This window comes from Macaca mulatta, chromosome X (genome assembly GCF_049350105.2).
Source record: "Macaca mulatta isolate MMU2019108-1 chromosome X, T2T-MMU8v2.0, whole genome shotgun sequence".
Classification (NCBI taxonomy): Eukaryota; Metazoa; Chordata; class Mammalia; order Primates; family Cercopithecidae; genus Macaca; species Macaca mulatta.
The window spans coordinates 125,208,781-125,230,850 of record NC_133426.1 but is presented as its reverse complement, the minus strand read 5'-3'; the positions used below and the strand labels follow the sequence as shown (position 1 = coordinate 125,230,850).

General features: G+C 40.9%; 1 protein-coding gene across 6 annotated transcripts in view; it reads right to left on the bottom strand.

Annotated features, from left to right (window-relative positions):
* Positions 1-22,070, bottom strand: part of IL13RA1 (interleukin 13 receptor subunit alpha 1) — a 65,402-nt gene that overhangs the window by 27,414 nt on the left and 15,918 nt on the right. For all 6 annotated transcript variants that reach the window (XR_013413173.1, XM_077989512.1, XM_015128077.3 and 3 more), the window contains exons 3-6: positions 18,912-19,050; positions 16,676-16,796; positions 7,829-8,016; positions 4,786-4,937 (exon numbers count right to left, since the gene is read on the bottom strand). Coding sequence is in view for 5 of the 6 variants with exons in the window: in XM_077989512.1 (XP_077845638.1) it covers positions 4,786-4,937; positions 7,829-8,016; positions 16,676-16,796; positions 18,912-19,050 (600 nt within the window). In the remaining variant the exon portion in view is untranslated. The remainder of the gene's footprint in view (positions 1-4,785; positions 4,938-7,828; positions 8,017-16,675; positions 16,797-18,911; positions 19,051-22,070) is intronic.

The window sequence follows — 22,070 nt, the reverse complement described above, 5'->3', positions numbered from 1 at the left end:
ACCCTACTAACTAATAAGGCAAAGACAGAAAACCCAATTTAAAAAAATAACTGGCAAAAGACTTGAACAGGCACTTTACAAGAGGATAAGCAAGTTGTGAATAAACATCTGAAAAAGTGTTCAACATCACTGGTCATGAGAAAAATGCAAATTAAATCCACAAGATAACAATACACACACTTACCTGACAACAACAAGTGTTGTGAGAGGATATGAAGCATCTAGAACTCACAATTTCTGCTTAGTAGTGTAAACTGACACAACCATCTAGGAAAACTGTTATTATCTGTTAGAGACAATCATATGTAACCTTATGACCCGTGTATGCCTATATAAATGCCCCACACAAATGTACGCACATGTGTACCAAGAGATAAGTATGTGAATGTTCATAAAAACTCCACTCATAAAACCAAATTGGAAACTATCCAAATGTCCATCAATGGGATAATAGATAAAGTATGGTATATTCACACAATGGAATGAATGTAATGAGAACATACCATCTACAGCTATAAGAAACAACATTGGTGAATCTCATAAACATAATGTTGAGTGAAAAAAAGGGCAAACACAAAAACGTACATTCTGGGCCAGACACAGTGGCTCATCCCTGTAATCCCAGCACTTTGGGAGGCTGAGGATGGTGGATCACATGAGGCCAGGAGTTCTAGAGCCAGGAGCCTGGCTAATATGGTGAAACCCCGTCTCTACTAAAAAATTTAAAAAAAAAAAAAATAGCCGGGTGTGGTGGCGCATGCCTGTAATCCCAGCTACTCCGGACACTAAGACAGAAGAATCGCTTGAACCCGGGAGGCGGAGGTTGCAGTGAGCTGAGATTGTGCCACCACACTGCACTCCAGCCTGGGTGACAGAGCAAGACTCTGTCTCGGAAAAAAAAAAAAAAAGGAAAGAAAGTACGTTCTCTATAATTCCATTTATATAAAGTTTTAAAGTAGCAACAAAATCAATCTATGGGATTAGAAACCAGGATAGTAGCTGCTCTTCTGGAGGATAGCAACTGAAGGGGATTATGAGGGGGCTTCTGTGGTGCTGGTTACATAGGTGAAAAATCATTGAGCTATAGGTTATGATTTGTATAATTTTGATTGTGTATTGTACCTCAATAAAAACTTCTAAAAAAGAGACAGGGAGCGAGAAACCAGTGTCCCTTGTTGAGAGTATAAGATATAAAACGTGACTGGGTTGGAGAAAAGAAAGTGTAATGCAAAATTCTCCTCCACATAATAAAAGTCACTTGCTGTCTAATGTAAAGAGAATACTAATTTCCTTAAATGCAAGTATTTCCAAAATGGAGTAAAAAACACATGAAAATCTGTTTGCTTAAATAGTCAACTTCTATCAAAGAGATGTTTAAACTTGGAACCAAGACCAGAACACACAGCTATTATTTTTGACATTTAATGTCATTCACTAAATAGTTCCTACCAGCATGTGTGAAGAGCTGAGAGGCCAAGCAAATGATGAAGGGACATCCTTTCAATATTTCATACAGGGGTTGAGAAAAAAAAAACCCACTCAGGGGGCTAGTATACCCTATTACTGGCCATTTAGAATAGTAGACCTGTTGGGGAATCACAAGCGTCAACTACCAGTTGAGGGATCAAGTTGCAAATTGATGTCCCTCCTCCCCTGGACCATCTCCCATATACAGAAATTGCAAACTTGGCGAATCAACCTATAGATTTAGGTCTCTAGGTTCTTGTTCAAATGTAAATCCCCCTGCATAGTTTACTGGCTATTCAGAGACCACTAAGAGAAGGAAAGTCAGGGCACCCAGAAGATAGTTTGCTGGGAAGGTTGAGGGGTGGGGGGTGGTCAGAGACAAGTTGTTCCTTACTTCATAATTCTGTCATGAGCTACCTCTAACCATAGCCCCCATGTGATAGTGCCAGTTCATGTTCCCACTTACTTCCCCCTCTTAAGTGTAACACCAGACAAAATAATTCCTCCAAAAGGAAAAAAAAATTCTAAGCAGCAGAGCTCAAAATCTGTGAACACACAAAAAACTGATGACATTCTACATCTGCTAGGAGAGAGAACATTAAACTCAAGTGTACAGAGTTAATTCCAAATAGAAAATAGTTCTGATATAGGTAGATAACTTCCATAGTGTATGTGTTCTCTTCAGTTCAGAAGTTTGTAAAAAAAAAAAAAAAAAAAAGTAACTCAATTCAATAATAATATATTAAATGATGATTATGCACATGATGTTATGCTAAGTATTCTTGGTCAAAGTTAAATACATGGAAACCAACCAAACTTTGAAGTGTTACTGAATTATTAGCTGTGTGGCTTGTAGCAAGTTACTTAACCTCTCTGAGCCTTAGTTTTTCAATAAAATATAGGTTAAAATAGTTTCTATTTCATGGGTTGCTATGAGCTACTGTATGAAGAAGCACATAGAAGTGCATCTTTGTAGCACTCCATAAACACTTAATGAATGACAGCTATTGCTGTTAAGAGGAAGTATTGAGGTGGTGTCTAGTGGTTAAGAATCTAAGTTTTAGAGTTACAACTTTGGTTAAATATTGATTCTACCACTTACTAGAAATGTGACCTTAGGAGTAACTAAGTTTTCTTATCTGTAAAATGGAGGCAAAATAACAGGACCTAGATCCTTAGGATTATTGTGAGGATTAAATGAAACAATTCAGATACAGTGCTTATTAAGATACCTAGCACATAGTAATCACTTAATACATGCTAGCTGCTATTTAGTAGCAGGAACAGCACAAAGTAGACAGCACTCGACTTTCCTACAGGAGTCTATATTTTCTTTCTTTTTTTTTTTTTTTAAATACCAACTTTTAAACTCTGAGGTACATGTGCAGGGAGTGCAGGTTTGTGACATAAGTAAATGTGTGCCATGGTGATTTGCTGCACAGATCAACCCATCACCCAGGTATTAAGCCCAGTATCCATTAGTTGTTCTTCCTGATGCCAACCCATCACCCAGGTATTAAGCCCAGTATCCATTAGTTGTTCTTCCTGATGCTCTCCCTCCCCCGCCATACCCCCACAGGCCCCAGTACGTGTTGTTCCCCTCCATGTGTCCATGTGTTCTCATCATCCAGCTCCCACTTATAAGCGAGAACATGTGGCATTTGGTTTTCTGTAGTTTATATTTTCAGTGGAGGGAAAATGCATACATGTGATAGGTTAAACAGCAGAAAATAACTGAGTGGCAAAATGAATACAATCTCGGGATTTCAGACATGCATCTCAGGATTTCAGAAAGGAGAGAACAGTAAAGACTGGAGTAAACAAGTGTATTTCAGTTTTCTGATAACTGCTTTTGTTGTAAATTCAAGCACCAACCCCCTTCCACATGGAAGCCCTTAGTTTTTTCCCTTTGCTGTATTTCCTGGGGCACTTAATTTCTGGTACTAATAATGATTATTATATTTCAGCAGAAGGATTCATAATGCAAATGCCCAGAAGAGCATTTGCTGTTCTGTTCTGCTGTGGACTTGGTCACTCCCTCTGGAGTTGGAATTACAGCCTGTCAACACTGGCTTATTTTAGCAAGCATTTTGAAAGTTCCATGACAAGCTGAAACAACTGGACCAAGGAATTTACCCACGTGCGAGATGCTAGGCTCCTTTAAAAGCCACTATAAAACACTTCACTTCTAACCTCCAAAGCTCAAACACACAAAGGGTCCAGGCAGGTAGCACACAAGTGAGTGGTGTAGTCTTCATGGTCCTAAGGCGCCATCTTATGGACATACACTCTTAAGGTACTATGATTTAAAATCTGGGCAAAAAAATTCAAATCTAGTAAACAAAGAAACAAACAAATCACGACTTTGTGCTCCAAACAAAAAAAGTGTGAGGCCCTAGTTTGTGACCTTTACCCTAAAGCAGAACAACTAGACTGATGTCCTGAGATTATAGCACATTCTGGTCAGTGTCCTACAGGACCTCTAATTAGCATGTTCTGCATTTGATTCTGAATAGCATACAGGCACATAATCCAACAAATATTGACTATTCAAATCTGATTACTTTAGTTGCCACAAACTCCAAGAAAACAGAATGGTATTATCAGAGCCTCCAAAGTGTCCGCATGATCTGATGTCTGCCTATTGCTTAGACATCTCTTCCTGCTACATTTTGACCACACCACCCACCCTTCTTTCTGGTCTCTCACACATGCTAAGCTCATTCTTGCCTCGGAGTCTGTATCTGCTGACCCCCTACACCCAGATCTTCACATGGCTAGTGTCTGTTCATCATTCTGGTCTCATCTCAAATGTCATTACCTCAGATGATTTCCCTACCTAATATTCTCTCTGGTTCTCCCAGTCACTCTACTACATCAGCCCATTTTATTTTCTTCACAGCACTCACGCTCTGAAATTAGCTTGCTGATTTACATACGTTTTCTATTATGTAGGATTCATGAAGAAAAAAAACTTGTCAGGTGTCACGTTCACTGCCTTACCCCAGCACACAAAAGAGTGCTTGGCATATGGTGAACATTTAATAAGAACGTGTTGAGCACATGAATTACTGTTTAATAGGCCTTTTCAACAGGCTTACAGATGAATTAATAAATGGCTTGAAACTTGCAGCTGATACTATTATACCATAAATCTTCAAATCTTCCACCATGCCTTATTTTAGACAAGAAGTTTCATTACCATCATCATCATCGTAAGTTGACAAATGTAAGAGCTATGTTTCATTGATATTTCAATGTAAGAAATTCAAGTAAAAGAAAAATAGCCAAATAAAAACAATAATTTTAAAATCTTACGGAGAAAACATTATGTGTCTCGGTTTGGCTGTTATTGACTTCTACTTCATAAAATAAGCATCTGCTAATAAAATTCTGTGGATTCTCCCATTGTACATGTAGGTCACCATTGTGGAAGGAGAGGTTTTTAATATGTGGAGGATCAGGTTTCACTGAAAAACAAAAATAAAACACAAGTAAGCTTCCAAAGTTTGATTATACACACACACAGTCTATGGATTCCACATTCATGAATTCAACCAACCATGAACTGAAAATATTTTTTAAAAAAATATCATCTGTGCTGAACATGTATAGACTTTTTCCTTCTCATTTATTCCCTAGATAATATAACAACTATTTACATAGCATTTACATTGTATTAGGTATTATAAGTAATGTAGAGATGATTTAAAGTATATGAGAAAATGTGCATAGGTTGTATGCAAGTACTATGCTACTTTTTATCAGGGACTTGAGCATCCATGGATTTTGGTACCTTGGAAGTTCCTGGAAGCAATGCCCCACAAATACTGAGAGACAACTGCATATATATGTAGGGTTCATAAAGTTAAATCAAAACAGAGCTAATGCATTTAGTGGCCTTTCATGATCAGATATATAGTTTTAGAATTTCTGATTAGCCACAATTATGGAAGAAGTTTATTTAAAACTGTGTAGTAAAATGTATTTAAGGAACATATTTGGGATATCTAGCAGATGATATGAACTCTGACCTGCATCTGGTTAGAAAATGGCCAGGGTTATAATCAGGACATCTAGATGCAACATAGAGAATAAAGAAGGGCTTGGATCCAGATGTACTTCCACCTGATGAGTAATAAGGCACCAGCTACAAGGGGCTTCCCTAGTTGTCACTTACTAACGCCAATCAAAGACCACCATTAAAACATTGGCTTAGTCTCTGACACACGCTGCAACATAAATGCACCTCAAGGAAATTATGCTAGGTAAAACAAACCAGTCACAAAAGACAAATACTATATAAATCCACTCCTATGAGATATCTTAAGTAGTCAAATTCATAGAAACAGCAAGTAGAAAGGTGGTTGCCAAGGGCGGGGGGTGGGAGGGGAAATTAATGTCTAATGAACAGAGTTTCGGTTTTGCAAGATGAACAAGTTCTAAAGATCCGCTGCACAACAATGTGAATATACTTAACACTACTGAACTGTACACTTAAAATGTTTATGATGGTAATTTTAATGCTGTGTGTTTATAACCACAATTAAGAATAAAACACTTTGGGAGGCCAAGGTGGGTAGATCGCTTGAGCTCAGGAGATTGAGACCAGCCTGGGAAACATGGCAAAACTCTGTCTCTACAAAAAATACAAAAATTAGCCTGGCGTGGTGGCACACGCCTATGGTCCCAGGTACTCGGGAGGCTGAGATGGGAGGATAGTTTGAGCCCGGGAGGTCAAGGCTGCAGTGAGCTGTGACCACACCACTGCATTCCAGCCTGGGCAACAGAGACCCTGTCTCAGAAAAAGAAAAAATAATTTATTTTTTAAAAAGCATTAGCCTGGTCAATTTACTTTTTCAGGAGTCAGTTATACTTAAGACCAAGCAATAGAAGATAATGGGTAATTAACAGAAAACAACTTGAAGATATCATCTTCTATTTAAGAAGGATCTTCCTTCTCCCTTTATATCACCATTAATATCCAGGGAGAAAAACAGCAAAATGAGCCTTAAAAGGTCATTTAAGATAATCTGCCAAACAAAGAAAAGGGCTCTGCTTCAGCTTACCCCACTGGGCAAAATACTCCAACCTCACTCTCTTGGCCTACAAAGTAGGCTGACTTTGGTACCCTATTAGAATTCACTTCTATGACTATCTTAGCCAGAATCTGAGCTCCCAGTTGGGATATTTCAACAAATAACCCATTACGCTTATGGAATTTGCTTTAGCAATTTACAAAATGTGTTAATACGCTTTATGTCATTTGAACCTTATGGCAATGTTTTTAGATAGAGAGAGATTATATATTCCATTTCACAGATAAGGAAATATTTGAAGGGGGTTTATATGCCTTGCCCAAAGTGGAGGAGTTAGAACCTAATCAGATATTTTGTGTTCAAGTTGAGGGTACTTTCTAACAGGCTGACATGCAGCTGGCACCCACAGTTATGGCTATACTGGTTTTTCTAACTGATCAGTTCCCATGCCATACAGAATGTTAAATATTTGGAATATCGCCCGATTACACTACCTTCAGTCTATGCCTTTTCTAAGAGACAGATTATTCAGGAACTATATATGATCATTATGAGCATCATCCTCTTTAAGTATCAAGAGACTAGATCTTAGAGTCAGACGGCCTGATTCCTGCTATGATTTGAATGTTTATCTTCTCCCAAACTCACGTTGAAACTTCATCCCCAATGTGGCAGTATGGAGAGGATGGGCCTTTAAGAGATAATTGGGTCATGAGGGTTCTGCCTTCATGGATTGATCTATTCACTGATTAATGGATTAATGGGTTATCATGGGAGTGGGACTGGTAGATGCATACGAAGAGGAAGAGAGACCTGAGCTAGCATGCTCAACTCCCTCACCATGTGATGCCCTGTGCAGCCTTGGGACTTTGCAGAAAGTCCCCACAAACAAGAAGGCACTCACCAGATTTGGCCCCTTGACCTTCCACTTCCCTGTCTCCAGAACTGTAAGAAATAAATTCCTTTTTTTTGATAAATTACCCGGTTTCTGGTATTCTGTTATAAACAACAGAATACCAGAAAATACGAAACAAACAATGAACTGAGACAATTCCAATGTTGATTCTACAACTAACTGTTCTAACTCTCAGTGTACTCATAAGTAAACAAGGATAAAGCATCTGGCACATGTGTTCAATAAAAAGAACTTCCAAGTTTGCTTCTTTAAAAAGGATCTATCAAAGAAAGTTATACATCAATATAGTCGCTTGTTTCAGAAGATCTTAAATCCAAAATCATCGTTTTCTATTATTTGTATTGATTGTGCAAAAGATATAACACACTTTTTATCCATATTGTTTTAGAGGACTTCTAAAACTTACCACGGGAAGTTAAAGGCACTATATTGAAGGATGGTTTAATTTTTCCTGCATAATCCTTGACCATTATTTGCACACTGTGTTGTTCAAAACTGGAATCCTTCACTTTGGTCAGATCAAAGGAACAACCAAAGTATTGGCCTTCTTTATAGATCTCTTCACATTGACGAATTTTTTCCAGGCTTCTGTGCCTACGAGAAAAAATGAGACAATCTTCTGCATTATATTCAACAAGGTATTCAAGAAATAAGAGCAGGCTGGGCGCAGTAGCTCACACCTATAATCCCAGCACTTTTGGAGGCCGAGGCAGGCGGACCACTTGAGGTCAGGAGTTGGAAACCAGCCTTGCCAACATGGTGAAACCCTGTCTCTACCAAAAATATAACAATTAGCCAGGTGTGGTGGCAGGCGCCTGTAATCCCAGCTATTCAGGAGGCTGAGGAAGGAGAATCTCTTGAACCTGGGAGGCAGAGGTTGCAGTGAACTGAGATTGCACCACTGCACTCCAGCCTGGGTGACACAGTGAGACCCACAAAAAAAAAGGCAGAATTCTTTTTAATGACTGAAGATGTCCATGAAAAGCAATATTCGCAATAGGCAAGATAACTTTAAAAATAAACAACCCTATTTTACAATGTGACTCATTTCATATGCTAGGAAGAAAAGACTGTTTTCTGTTTTATTTATTTATTTATTTATTTATTTATTTATTTATTTATGTATTTATTGAGACAGAGTCTTACTCTGTCTGCCCAGGCTGGAGTGCAGTGGCACAATCTCAGCTGACTGCAGCCTCTGCCTCCGGAGTTCCAGTGATTCTCATGCCTCGGCCTCCTGAGTAGCTGGGATTACAGGCACGCACTGCTATGTCCGGCTAATTTTTGTATTTTTAGTGGAGACAGGGGTTCACCATGTTGGCCAGGCTGGTCTCAAACTCCTGACCTCAAGTGATCCACCGCTTTGGCCTCCCAAAGTGCTGGGATTACAGGCGTGAGCCCCTGCGCCCAGCCTAGATTGTTCCTTTTTGATGAACACTGGTACTATCAGCAGCTATGGAGACTACAGGAGGCCTATTTCTTCTGTATAAGAGAAGACATTCTAAGGCTGGGATTAGAAGTTTCATGCTTCCTGAAAATGCCTATCTGCTGAATTCTATGATTCCTCCTCTGGTCCCTCTGCCCTGCTCCTTCCTTATTTCTTGGCTTGTTCCACTCCCTCCTCCCTCTTCCAGCAGAGAGGGAGTAGGAGGACTACTCACATTCTTCTCTCTTTCTGACTCCCTCATTCACTCACCTCCAGTTTATCACTCTCCTATCCCTCGACTACAGTTTCTATGCTGGGAATTCCTAATCCTGACTACAGTTTCTATGCTGGGAATTCCTAATCCTGACATCTCACCTCAGAACTAATCTCAGATTTCCAACTGCTCCAATTTGAGTGTTCTACCGTTGCCTCAAATCCAGCGTCCAAAACACATCATGCACCCTCTTCCCCACCAAACTGTTTTTTCTTCCAACCTTCCCATTTCCATCAGTCAGAGCTCATTTTCTTTGGGCTCCTAGATTAGATAATTTAAATTAAAATCACCTTTCCCCCCACCTCTGTTCCCTGTATTTTATCACCAAATTCTGTTCTTTCTTCCTTTGCAAAGCTTCCTGGATCCTCGTCTTCTATGATACTCCCATTGCCCACACCCTGAGATTCACACCCTAATGACTACAGGCTCCATTGCTTCTTCAGATTGACCTCCCTGACCTTCATTATTCGTGCCCTCCAATCACTGCCAGGTCAATGTTCTAAAACACAATGGCTTTCTAAGTGTCTCACTCCACTGTGTGGCTTTAACTGTCTTCCATAAGCAGTATTGTAGATACCTTATTTACCATTTCTCCTCTACACATACCTTTCCCCAAAGATCATCAGCATCTAGCCCAGCACAGGCAGACAATGTGTTTATTACACTTCTTTTTTTTAATCTAGGCTATCAGAGAACTGTTTTATAGTAACTGGCAGAAGACAAGTCAAGTCTTACATCATCAGCCACAAAGGGAGTTGCACAAAGGTTTTGCAGAAAAGGAAGACGATTTTAAGAAAAATGAACTAAGAGTAAAGAGTCCCAAATCCCTAACCTGTTACTCAGAATCCTCTGTACTACTTTAAGATGCAGGTTCCTCAAACCTTCTCCCAGAGAGTCTGATTTAGAAGGTTTTGCCAGGACCTAGGAACCAGTATTTGAACAGCAATTCTCCAGGAGATTCTGCTGCAAGTCAGTTTAAAAAACAAAAAACAAAAAAACTCAGAGCTAATGTATTTATTCCTTCAAAGGCAGCACAAAGAAATGCTTCAATATAGAAAATGCTTTTTTCCTTCAAAAGGTAGTACATGAGCTTTTCCCCCTAGTTGCAGCTCCCTCTGGTTTATGAAGAAAACAGTGTTGTAAAAATGAAGTTGTTGTCATGACTAGTTTTTGGATCAGACAGTCCTGGAATGTTTCCCGCCCACGGCCAAAAACAGAAACTGAAGAAATTTAATGACATTTTTCTTACATAACTAAAGAAAGCCATGTGTAAAATTGTTTTTTAATGATGAAAGGAACTCCTCGAATGCACAATCTTCTTGATCCCTTTTTCATTTCTGCACCCTGAGTATTCTGCATATGCTCATGGATCTCAGATATGAAATTTTAAAACAATTTGGTTGTAATTTAGAAATAGTTATAGAAGGGAAAATACTGGTTCTGAATAGATAACATTTCTTGAATGCTTGTGAAACATTAACCTAAAACAGCAGGTGATTCCTGTTAAAATTTATATACTGAATTCATCTGCAGAGTCACACTGCAGCTATGAGAAGGAAACTGACAAATTAAAGACTATTTTCCCAACTCAGAAGATGATTAATGTGGTAAAAAACATTCCCTAAAATTCATTGGTATGACTAGTCTGCAGCTCTTCAGGCTAGGGTCTGTTCAATGCCAGACTGTCCCTGCAGGAACACAAGTCATTGCTCTAGGGCTGCAATGAATTATTTTGATTTCAAAAAATGACTCCAGGCCAGGCGTCACGGGTCACGCCTGTAATCCCAGCACTTTAGGAGGCCCAGGCGGGTGGATCACTTGAGGTCAGGAGTTCAAGACCAGCCTGGCCAACATGGTAAAACCCTGTCTCTAATGAAAATACAAAAATTAGCCAGGTGTGGTGGCACGCGCCTGTAATCCCAGCTACTCAGGAGAATCACTGGAACTCGGGAGGCGGAGGCTGCAGTGAGCCGAGATCGTACCACTGCACTGCACTCCAGCCTGGGCGATAAAATGAGACTCTGTCTCCAAAAAAAAAAAAAAAAAAAACCTACAAAGAGAGACTGTATATTTTCTGGTTGGGGGTTAGGGAAAACAGTTTCTGGCAGTTTGTTTGATGTGATTTATACTGGTACCTGCATAAGCAACCATTTCTGGTGCTTGCTAATGGGCACTGTGTCTTGACTCCCTTTCTTTTGTGGTTTTGATTAGAAAGGATCTATCTAGAGGAGAGCAAGAAAGAAGGGAGTATGGGTTAGGTACCAATTCTGTGAGACAGGGGAAGAGGCCAGCACTGTGTACTGACTGCAACTGCAAGGGAGTGGAGATGAATAACAATAATAATTAGTTGTTGTTGTTGTTGTTGTTGTTGTTGTTTTGAGATGGAGTCTTGCTCTGTCGCCCAGGCTGGAGTGCAGTGGCGCGATCTCGGCTCACTGCAAGCTCTGCCTCCCAGGTTCACGCCATTCTCCTGCCTCAGCCTCCTGAGTAGCTGAGACTACAGGTGCCCACCACCACACACCTGGCTAATTTTTTTTGTATTTTTAGTAGAGACAGGGTTTCACTATGTTAGCCAGGATAGTCTCAATCTCCTGAACTCGTGATCCACCCGCCTCGGCCTCCCAAAGTGCTGGGATTACAGGAGTGAGCCACCACGCCCAGCCAATGGTAATAAGAGCTATCATGGATTGAGTGCTTACTTTACATATGCTAGCAGCTAGTCATGGCTCTAAACACTGGCCCTCACAATAACCTTAAGAAGCAGGCACTATTATTACTATCTCCATTTCCCAGATTATAAAACTAAGGCTGAGAGAGAAGGGACTTACCCAAAATCACACTAAAGTAAGGAAGAGAGCCAGGATTTCAACCCAAGCAGTGTGGCCCAGAAAGAATAAGCTGTGAGGTGGTAAGGGGATAAGATACAGAACCTATACCAGCACCATCCAACAGAACTTTCTGGCATTATGGAAATGGTTGCTATCTGTGCTGTCCAATACAAGAGCCACTCATCACTTGTGAAAGTGGCTGGTGAGACTATGCAACTGAAGTTTTAATTTGATTCAATTTTAATTAATTTCAATTAAAACGTAACTAGCCACATGTAGCCAGTGGCTCCTATACTGGATGGCACAGAACTACACTTACAGAAAGAGCCGCTGCTGATGACCAGCTCTGGGACTGTGTATGACAAGAAGTAGGCCAGGTGCGGTGGCTCACGCCTGTAATCCCAGCACTTTGGGAGGCCGAGGCAGGCTTGAGCCCAGGAGTTTGAGAGCAATCTGGGCAACATGGCAAAACCCCATCTCTACAACAAACACAAAAATTAGCTGGGTACAGTGGTACACACCTGTGATCCCAGCTACTCAGGAGGCTGACGTGGGGGAATGGCTTGGGCCTAGAAGGTTGAAGCTGCAGTGAGCAATGATCACACCAACTGTACTTCAGCCTGGGCAACAGAGCAAGACCCTATCACCAAAAAAAAAAAAAAAGTAGGATCCTTGATACCTGCCTCCCTTGGATGCTAGTGACCCACCACTATCTTGGGATTGTGGCTTGAGCCACCTCCAGTGGCTATACAGATTGTTCCCTGCAAAAAGACATCAACTGAGGGCTGAAAGCCAGCCCAAGTACCATCTGCTCTCAGCTTTGGTGACAGCCTGCTTCAGCCCAGAGGAAGAGGAATGCTTTTTCAAATTGGTCAGTCGTTTTTTTTGTAATTCATTCACCCAGAGGAAACATTCTTTTAACAATTTGCGTTGAGACTGTGTTTTCGCTACTATATTCCCAAGGCACTTCCCTATTTTTGTCTTAGAAGAACCCCAAGGACTAGGCCACCATCTGCCTCCAGTGGCACCCTGATTCTAATAGCTGGGATAATTTCCTACCCAGTCTGCCATGGAATGAGATACAGTTTTAAGACTTCTTCCCTTCTTTTCCAGCCCCTTATATAGACATAGATTCTTTAAAGGTTTTCCCTGTGGTTTTACCAATAATGACTCCAGGGAAAACAACAGGGGTTAATAGCATAATAAACACATGGATGCTACCAACTCACAAGACATCTTAAAAGCTTGTGTAACAGCTTTCCCTAAACTTTACTGCAACATCAATAGCCAGGCTACTCCTTCTTAGTAAGGTTTAGTTTTTTGGCCCCTTCTTAGCAATTCTTTAGGGATCTGGATCTACTCAATCCTTCTCTCTTTTTATTCATGAACGATAATACTCCTCAGTTGCTTATACCTCGTAAGTCATCACTGAAATCTTCTCTAGCTTGGGATCCTACCAAACATTCACAACTTGTTTATAGAATACCTACTAAATATCAGGCACCAGGAGAAACAAGACACAGCTCCTGCTCTCAAGAGAAACTGAAGCCTGGCAGGTTACCACCAAGTAACAGGAAATGACAACACAATGTGCTGGGTAGTATGACACAAGAAATTGCAAGGTGCCGTGGGACAAGAGGAAGGGGCACATGTCTAGACTTGAGAGGTCAAGGAAGACTTTCTGGAGAGGAAATGGTGTCTGGGCTGAAATAAAGATAAAGACAAATAAGAAGCATCCAAGTGGAAAGGAAAGGCCTGGGCTACAAGAGGATGCAGAATGTTTCCACTATTCTGTGTGAATATTCTGTTTGAAATCTAGTGTTCTGTTTGAGTATTTGAAGAAAGCAGTCTGAGGAACTGAAAGAAGTTTGCTGTGGGCAAACGGTAGGCTGCAAGAGGGGCGGGGGTGCGTGGAGGCACATGCAACCGAGTCTGGAGAGGTTGACAGGGGCCAGGTCGGTCATAAAGCGATTTGTCTGTCATGCTGGAGAGTTTGGACTTTAACCTAAAGCCACCAGGGAGCCACTGAAGGGTTTTCAGTAAAGGAGAAACAACAGGTATCAAGAGTGAGCAGATGAAACTACAAAACCTCAAATGAGATTTACATCAGGGGGAAAAAAAGAAACAGACTTCAGACACAACCACACAGAACTTCTGGCTCCACCTTCAGGACTTCCCAACTTTGCCAGGAGGATCCTTCCACCAGGGAGGAGTGCGGATGTGAATCCTGGGGCAACTTTGGAGGTTTTCATCCAAAAGTGTGTGTGTGTGTGTGTGTGTGTGTGTGTGTGTGTGTGTTCTGCATTCTATTCCATGGTATAGCCATGAGTGTTTTAATGTATCAAAAATGCTTTCCATCATGTCATCAGGCAAAGCAGACACTCTAGCATGAAAGGCCATGTCTATCCAGTAGCTTCACAAGTCTTGGACATGGCCCTCCACATCCCATTCTCTCAGAAGCAGTCTTAACAAATGACAGTCAGGGAACAAGGCCATGTGGAGGCAGACTGCCTATGCTAGGTCTCCCCTTCTCCACCCTGATATCACAATGATTAAATATCTCCATTTCTCAAAACGCTCTTCCTCAGAGGCCAGCCTCAGAGAAACTTCCCCATCTGGGCAGTCTGCCTCCTTCATCAAAGCCTCCCAGTCCCCTCTCCATCCACCCATCCACCTCCCCTCGACCACCAACCCAAGCTTCAACCTAACTTCCCACAGGAATCTATCCCTCTGCAACAGCCTTCGGTATACACTGTCTTCTTTAATTTAATGCAGGTCACTGTATCAGGCACTATCTTCTCTATAGTTTAAGCTTTAGGAGAGAAGAGATATGTTTCTTGTCTCTGTTGTGCATTCAGTGGTTTATCCACAAAGTGTTCTAAATAAAAGTTTACTGAATTAAATTGGATTAACCTGGTCTTTCTTCCTTGTTCTGTTGCTAATAATTCTAGGCTCTAAAGGGAATGATGGAAGACTAACTTAGAAATTTAACAAACTTTGTAGTAGATACAGTCACAAATACCAAATACTGAAGTATCAAATATCAAAATATCAAAGTTATTTTGCAGGAAGCTAAACTACTTTTTGAGGCTGGGTGTGGTGGCTCACACCTGTAATCCCAGCACTTTGGGAGGCCGAGATGGGCAGATCACTTGAGGTCAGGGATTTGAGACCAGCCTGGCCAACATGTTGAAACCTTGTTTCTACTAAAAATACAAAAATTAGCCAGGCATGGTGGTGCATGCATGTAATTCCAGCTGCTTGGGAGGCTGAGGCAGGAGAATCACTTGAACCCAGGAGACAGAGGTGAGCCGAGATCGCACCACTGCACTCCAGCCTGGGTGACAGAGCAAGACTCTATCTCAAAAACATAAACAAACAAACAAACAAACTACTTTTTGACCCCAGACATGATATCACTTTCCTTTTTAAAAGTAGGTATCAATAACTCATACATTGCTAGTGGAAATGTAAGGTGAACTAGCTTCTTCAGAAAATAGTTCGGCATTTTTTAAGAAAAACTAAATACACAATTACTACATGACCCAGCAATTGCACTCTTGGGCATTTATTCCAGAGAAATGAAAAGTTATGTTCATATAAAAATCTGTATGTGAATATTTACAGTAGCTTTATTCATAATAGCAAAACACTGGAAACAACTGAGATATCCTTTAATGAATGAATGGTTTAAAAAACTGGTACATCCATATCATGGAATACTACTGAGCTATAAAAAGGAGTGGCCTCTTGATATACAACTACTTGTACAGATCTCCAGGGTATTACGCTGAGTTTTTTTTTTTTTTAAACCAGTCTTAAGTGGTTATGTACTATAGGATTCCATTTCAGTAACATTCTTGAAATAATAAAATTAAAGAGATGGAGAACAGATTAGTGGTTGCCAGAGGTTACAGGATTGGGGGAGAGGGGTGTACAAGGAGAGATGGTTTAAGATGGAGGTGAGGCTGGGCGCGGTGGCTCACTCCTGTAATCCCAGCACTTTGGGAGGCCGAGACGGGTGGATTACAAGGTCAAGAGATCGAGACCATCCTGGCTAACACGGTGAAACCCTGTCTCTACTAAAAATACCAAAAATTAGCCAGGCATGGTGGCGGGCGCCTGTAGTCCCAGCTACTTGGGAGGCTGAGGCAGAAGAATGGCATGAACCTGGGAGGCGGAGCTTGCAGTAAGCTGAGATCGTGCCACTGCACTACAGCCTGGGAGACAGAGCGAGACTCCGTCTCAATTAAAAAAAAAAAAAAAAGATGGTGAGTGTGGCTACAAAAGGGCAACTCCTCATGGTGATGGAACCATTGTATATCTTCACATGTGATAAAACTGCATACAACTATACATATACACACACACGAGTGCATGTAAAACTGCTGAAATAGGACGGAGGTTTTCGGATTGTACCAATGCCAACTTTCTGGTTTTGATAATGCACTATAGTTACACAAGATGGTACCACTGGGAGAAACTGAGTGAAGGGTATATGGGATCTCCCTGTACATTTTTTCTGGTAATATATAGGATCTATACTTGAAAATAGAAAGTTTATTTAAAAAGTAGACACCAAAGGCAGATGCATTTTTCATTGAAGCAAATTGTCCATCTTGTTGGGTTTGCAGAAAAAAATAGACCGTTCTTTTTTTTAACTAGGTTGGATCCAAAGGCTCCCAACACAATCAGTCTTCCAGTAATTGTACTGTACATACTCACCAATAGTAGAGAGTATAGTTAGTGTCGGGACTGGTATTCCTTCCAGGGAGCCAAGAACACTGCATGTAGCTCAGGTTGTGCCAAATGCATTGAAGCTCAGTCACAGCGGACTCAGGATCACCTACAATATCCAGGCCAAGAGTTTAAGACCCTTCTTTCCTTGTAATGCAAAGTAGCGAATCACTCTTTGGCATGGGGGATGATGAGAGTGCTTCATGCTGCTTCGTCAGAAAGCAAACTCTTCATCTTTCACCCCATTTTACCCAGAAGTCACCCAGGATGGAGGAAACCCAAATCTAATTTGTTCACAACCTTCTCTCTTACCTCCTGATACAAAGAAAACATCTTCCCTATCCCTGAGGGACCCTAAGTAATACCCGTAACTGGAGGGAGAGATAAAAGATCAAAAACTATTTCAATCATAGACAATATCCACACAATTCCTAAATGAATGTGGATATACAAACAACCCTTATGTATACATCTGTCTTAAAAAAATTATTGAGGTACAATTTAACTTTCTGTCTTTTGGTCAATACTGACACTTTTTTTTTTTTTTTAAAGAAACATTCAGCCAGGCAGGATGGCTCACGCCTGTATTCCCAGCATTTTGGAAGGCCAACAAGGGTGGATCATTTGAGGTCAGGAGTTCACCAGCCTGGCCAAATTGGCGAAACCCTGTCTCTACTAAAAATACAAAAAAATAGCCGGGTATGGTGGCACACACCTGTAGTCCCAGCTACTCGGGAGGCTGAGGCACAAGAATTGCTTAAACCGGGGGGGTGGAGGTTGCAGTGAGCCGAGATCTTGCCACTGCACTCCAGCCTGGGTGACAGAATGAGACTCTGTCTCTAAATAAATAAATAAACAAACATTCCTCTTAAAGCAATTCTGGGCAAAGGTAAGCCTAACTTAACTCTTAGTAGTTGCCTCTTATGTGTCATGACTTTAACAGCCCTAATATCTTTCTGACCTAAAATCTCTATCTTTACAAAGCCATTTTAGTTAAGGTATAATGTCTTTAAATTAAACACCTCTGTTTAAAACGTAAATCTGTTATCCCTCATGATCCTTGAAGGGGTACTACGCTGAGCCATCCTCAATCATTTTATGTCATAGCATAGTATAATAATTATTATTTTTTGAGACAGAGTCTTGTTCTGTCACCCAGACCGGAGTGGAGTCGTGCGATCTTGGCTCACTGCAACCTCCACTTCCCGGGTTCAAGCAATTCTCCTGCCTCAGCCTCCTGAGTAGCTGGGACTATAAGTGTGCGCCACCACACCTGGCTAATTATTATTTTTTTCTCCATGTTGACTAGGCTGGTCTCAAACTCCTGATCTTAGGTGATTCGCCCGCCTTGGCCTCCCAAAGTGCTGGGATTACAGGCGTGAGCCACTGCATCCAGAGATACCATCATCATGCCCAGTTTACAGATGAGGAAACTAAGGTGCAGAGGGGCTAAGACATTTGCCCAAGGTTACACAGTTAATAGCTGGCAGAGCTGGGACTTAGACAGTTGGTTTCTGGTAGCCCTGCACTTAATCAGTATATGCTACTCCCTGTATGTAACATAAGAGCCAGAAGGACACTGGGTGAGGTGGGATTGGGGAACAATGATCATCCTCACTACTTGACAGCTTTTCCTAGGGTTGTCTTGTATTATCTTGTCTAGACTTGTATTGGAGCCAGGCCAGCATACTATTTTTCTCTTTAAACACCTTTTCCCAAATATATCCTGCATATCAAACTAATTATCACATATAATGGGTAAGACAGTATTTTGTTTTTCATTTTGAAAGCACTGGGACTGAAATGTGAAGACATATAGCAAGTCACTCAATTCCTTTCTTCCTCATAAAATGGATCAGGGTAATAATACATGCCTTACTCACTTCCCAAGATAAGCTTGTGAGTCTCGACCTAAGGGAGGTGTGTGTGTGTGTGCGCGTGTGTGCTCATGTGCACATGCATACACGTGCATGTGTATATCATTTTTTAAATTATTAAATTTTATATAACTATTAGGTATTGTTATTCAAGTTGTTTGTAAGCTTCTTCAAGACAGAGACATACTCATATTTTCATTGAGCTGCTAGCACCTAGTATAATGCCTGGCACTTATTAGACTCAGAAAATGTTTGAGAATTGAATGAATTAATGAACGATGCACAAAAGCATTGGAGTATTTGGATTTATTCTCTAAACACCAAGAGATAGTGCTTTCAGTTGTTACCTTCAGGGGGCGAGATGCATTTTTCAACCAAAATGCTAGGCTTCTCACTTTCATTGGTGCTACACTGGGACCCCACTTGCAGACAAATCTTCTCATTCAGGGGCACTTCTTTTGAACGACGAGTTTCTGGAGCTAGTTTCTAAGGTTAGAAAATTGTAAAAGGCATTGCTTCAGCAAACACACACTTAAATAATGAAACATTACATGTCCAAATGTGTTGGTTTTTGTTTGTTTGTTTTTTGTTTTTCTAATTAAAAAAGTCCTCAAATGGTATAGATCAGTGATTCTCCATTGGGGGCGATTTTGTTCTCCCTGCCACTCTCAGGGACATTTGGCAATATTGAACATTTTTTATTGTCCTAACTTGGGAGGGGGAGGTTACCGGCGTCTAGTAAGTAGAGGTCAAGGATGCTGCTAAACATCCTACAATGCACACGACAGCCCCCCTCCTCCTACAACAAACCCTTCACCAAATGTCAGTAGTGTCACCATTGAGAAACCCTGGTGTAGATAAAATAATTTCCCACATTTTAAAGGTATAAACATGAAATTTACCTATAAATCTACAATGCTAACATATCAACTCTCTAAAGACAATTCTAAAGGAAACACAGTATGATTATCAAAATTCACTTAGAAGTAGATGCACTGTACCATGAAAATTAAGGTAAAAAAGGAATGCTTTAAGAATCCAGGAATCATGCCAGGCTCAGTGGCTCACGCCTGTAATCCCAGTACTTTGGGAGGCTTAGGCAGGCAGATCGCTTAAGCCCAGGAGTTTGAGACCAGCCTGGACAACATGGCAAAACCCCATCTGTACAAAAAAAAATATTGGCCAGGCATGGTGGCTCATGCCTGTAGTCCCAGTTACTCATGGAGCTGAGGTGGAAGGATCACTTGAGCCCGGTGGGGGAGGCTGCAGTGAGCCAAGATTGCAGCATTGCACTCTAGCCTGGACAATGCAGTGAGACCCTGTCTCAAAAAATAAAAATCCAGTAATCATGGTTACTTCTGGGTAAGGAAGTAAAGGAGGGGGACCTGACGGCTGAAGAGAGACTTTTCATTAAACCTCTTTGTCTACTGTTTGACTATTTTGACTACCTCATATATATGTATAAATTTCAAACACTGCTATACGTGCTGAGTATATACATTCTCATTCTGAAAAGTAGATATGCTTTGTGGAACCATAGGAAGCCAATTTGTAGACATCATAGAGACATAAATCACCAGCCTGGTTACTATGACTTAGAATAATGAGATTAATGGGCTGTCTGGGAAACAAACATTTCCCAAATTGACAGAGTTGGAATAATTAAGAATGGAGCTGCTTTTAATCAGAGCTCCAAGGAGAGCATTTCCTGTTTTGCAATAGCTTCTGACTCAAGTCAGAGATACTATTTCATCTACATGTTGATGGCCATGAAGGGGAAAATTTGCTACAGTTAGTTCTATCTACTACCGTAAGGAGCTATTCTGCCATGTCACATGCCTGCTGCCAGCTGAGCATGAGGGCAACTGTGAGATATCCCCAAAACCAGGACATATGGATGGCCTCTGAGAAGTAACTAGCAAGTCAACAATGAATAAATCATAGCAAGGACACAAAAACAAAATCACTTTATAGAACCAGAATAGCTCTTAGGTCCAGTCAAGACAGCACTCTGAAAAGGGAGTTGGTCAGCCCTGGAAGAACAGAAAAAGAAATGTCTGTGAGCAAAATCCTGACAGGGAAGAAAAAGGGGGTGACACAGGAATGTGGACATTGAATTTTTCTGTCCCACTGGCAAAGCTGTTTACCCTCAGTAGGGCCTCCAGCTATTCTTAGACGAGTACGTTTTTACAACTAATTTCTGATTCCTCACCAAGAAATCTACTTAACATTTGGCCTCCTATATAGGCTCTGCTGACAGGGATGAAATGCACCAGTTATGCTGACAGAAATCTTCCTAGACTGCTTCACCATTATCATTACCATTTTCACAACAAAGTAAAAAATTAGCCCTTGAGAGATGCATGTGTGCTGAGGAAATGAGGTTTCCGAGTACGTGAAGCTGAAGACCTGCCTCCAGGATCATGGTAATGGTGGCAGGAAAGCTTCGAATACAAATTTTACCAACCTCACAATTTTACTAAGCGCAAGTCCTATATATCTCTGAAGAAGCCACCTTTATCCAAGGATCCATGGCAATTCTTGTTTGGAAGCTATATTTGCCCTTTGAAGACACCAGGGGAAAATGCACAGTCAAATGTCAAATTAGACTGTACAGTCAAATATAGTCAAATTAGAATCATCATGAAAATAACCCCAGTTTTCATATTATAATGGACACTGTTCCAGTTAGAGGGTTACAGAGTTTTAACACACAAAAATTATCACAACGGAATTTTTAATTTAAAAAATGCCTTAGTGGCCAGGCATGGTGGGTCACACCTGTAATCCCAGCACTTTGGGAGGCCAAGGTCACCTGAGGTCAGGATCACCTAAGGTCAGGAGTTTGAGACCAGCCTGGCCAACACAGCAAAACCCTATCTCTACTAAAAATACAAAAAAATTAGCTGGTCGTGGTGGCATGCACCTGTAGTTCCAGCTATTTGGGAGGCTAAGGCACAAGAATTGCTTGAACTCAGGAGACAGAGGTTGCAGTGAGCTGAGATCACACCACTACACTCCAGCCTGGGCAACAGAGCAGACTCCATTTCAAAATAAAATAACATAAAAAATTTTAAAATGCCTTAGTATCTAAATCTGAACCTTATGCTTTAGGCATATGAATAATAACACAGAAAAGGGACAGTAGAGGGAAAATTTTTTCAAATAATAATTTTTTAAAATTTCTTTCAAAGTTCAAGGTAAACAATATTAAATTGGCACTAATATAGTAGGAACCCAGATTATTAACAACTGCCAAAGTCAAGCATACCTCTCTGTATCACACAAGAAACTAAATTCCTAAATTCCTTTCATTAGATTTTTTTTTTTTTTTTGAGACAGAGTCTTGCTCTGTTGCCCAGGCTAGAGTACAGTGGCATGATCTCGGCTCACTGTAACCACTGCCCCCTGGGTTCAAGCGATTCTTCTGCCTTGGCCTCCCAAGTAGTTGGGATTACAGGTGCACACCACCACGCACGGCTAATTTTTGTATTTTTAGTAGAGAG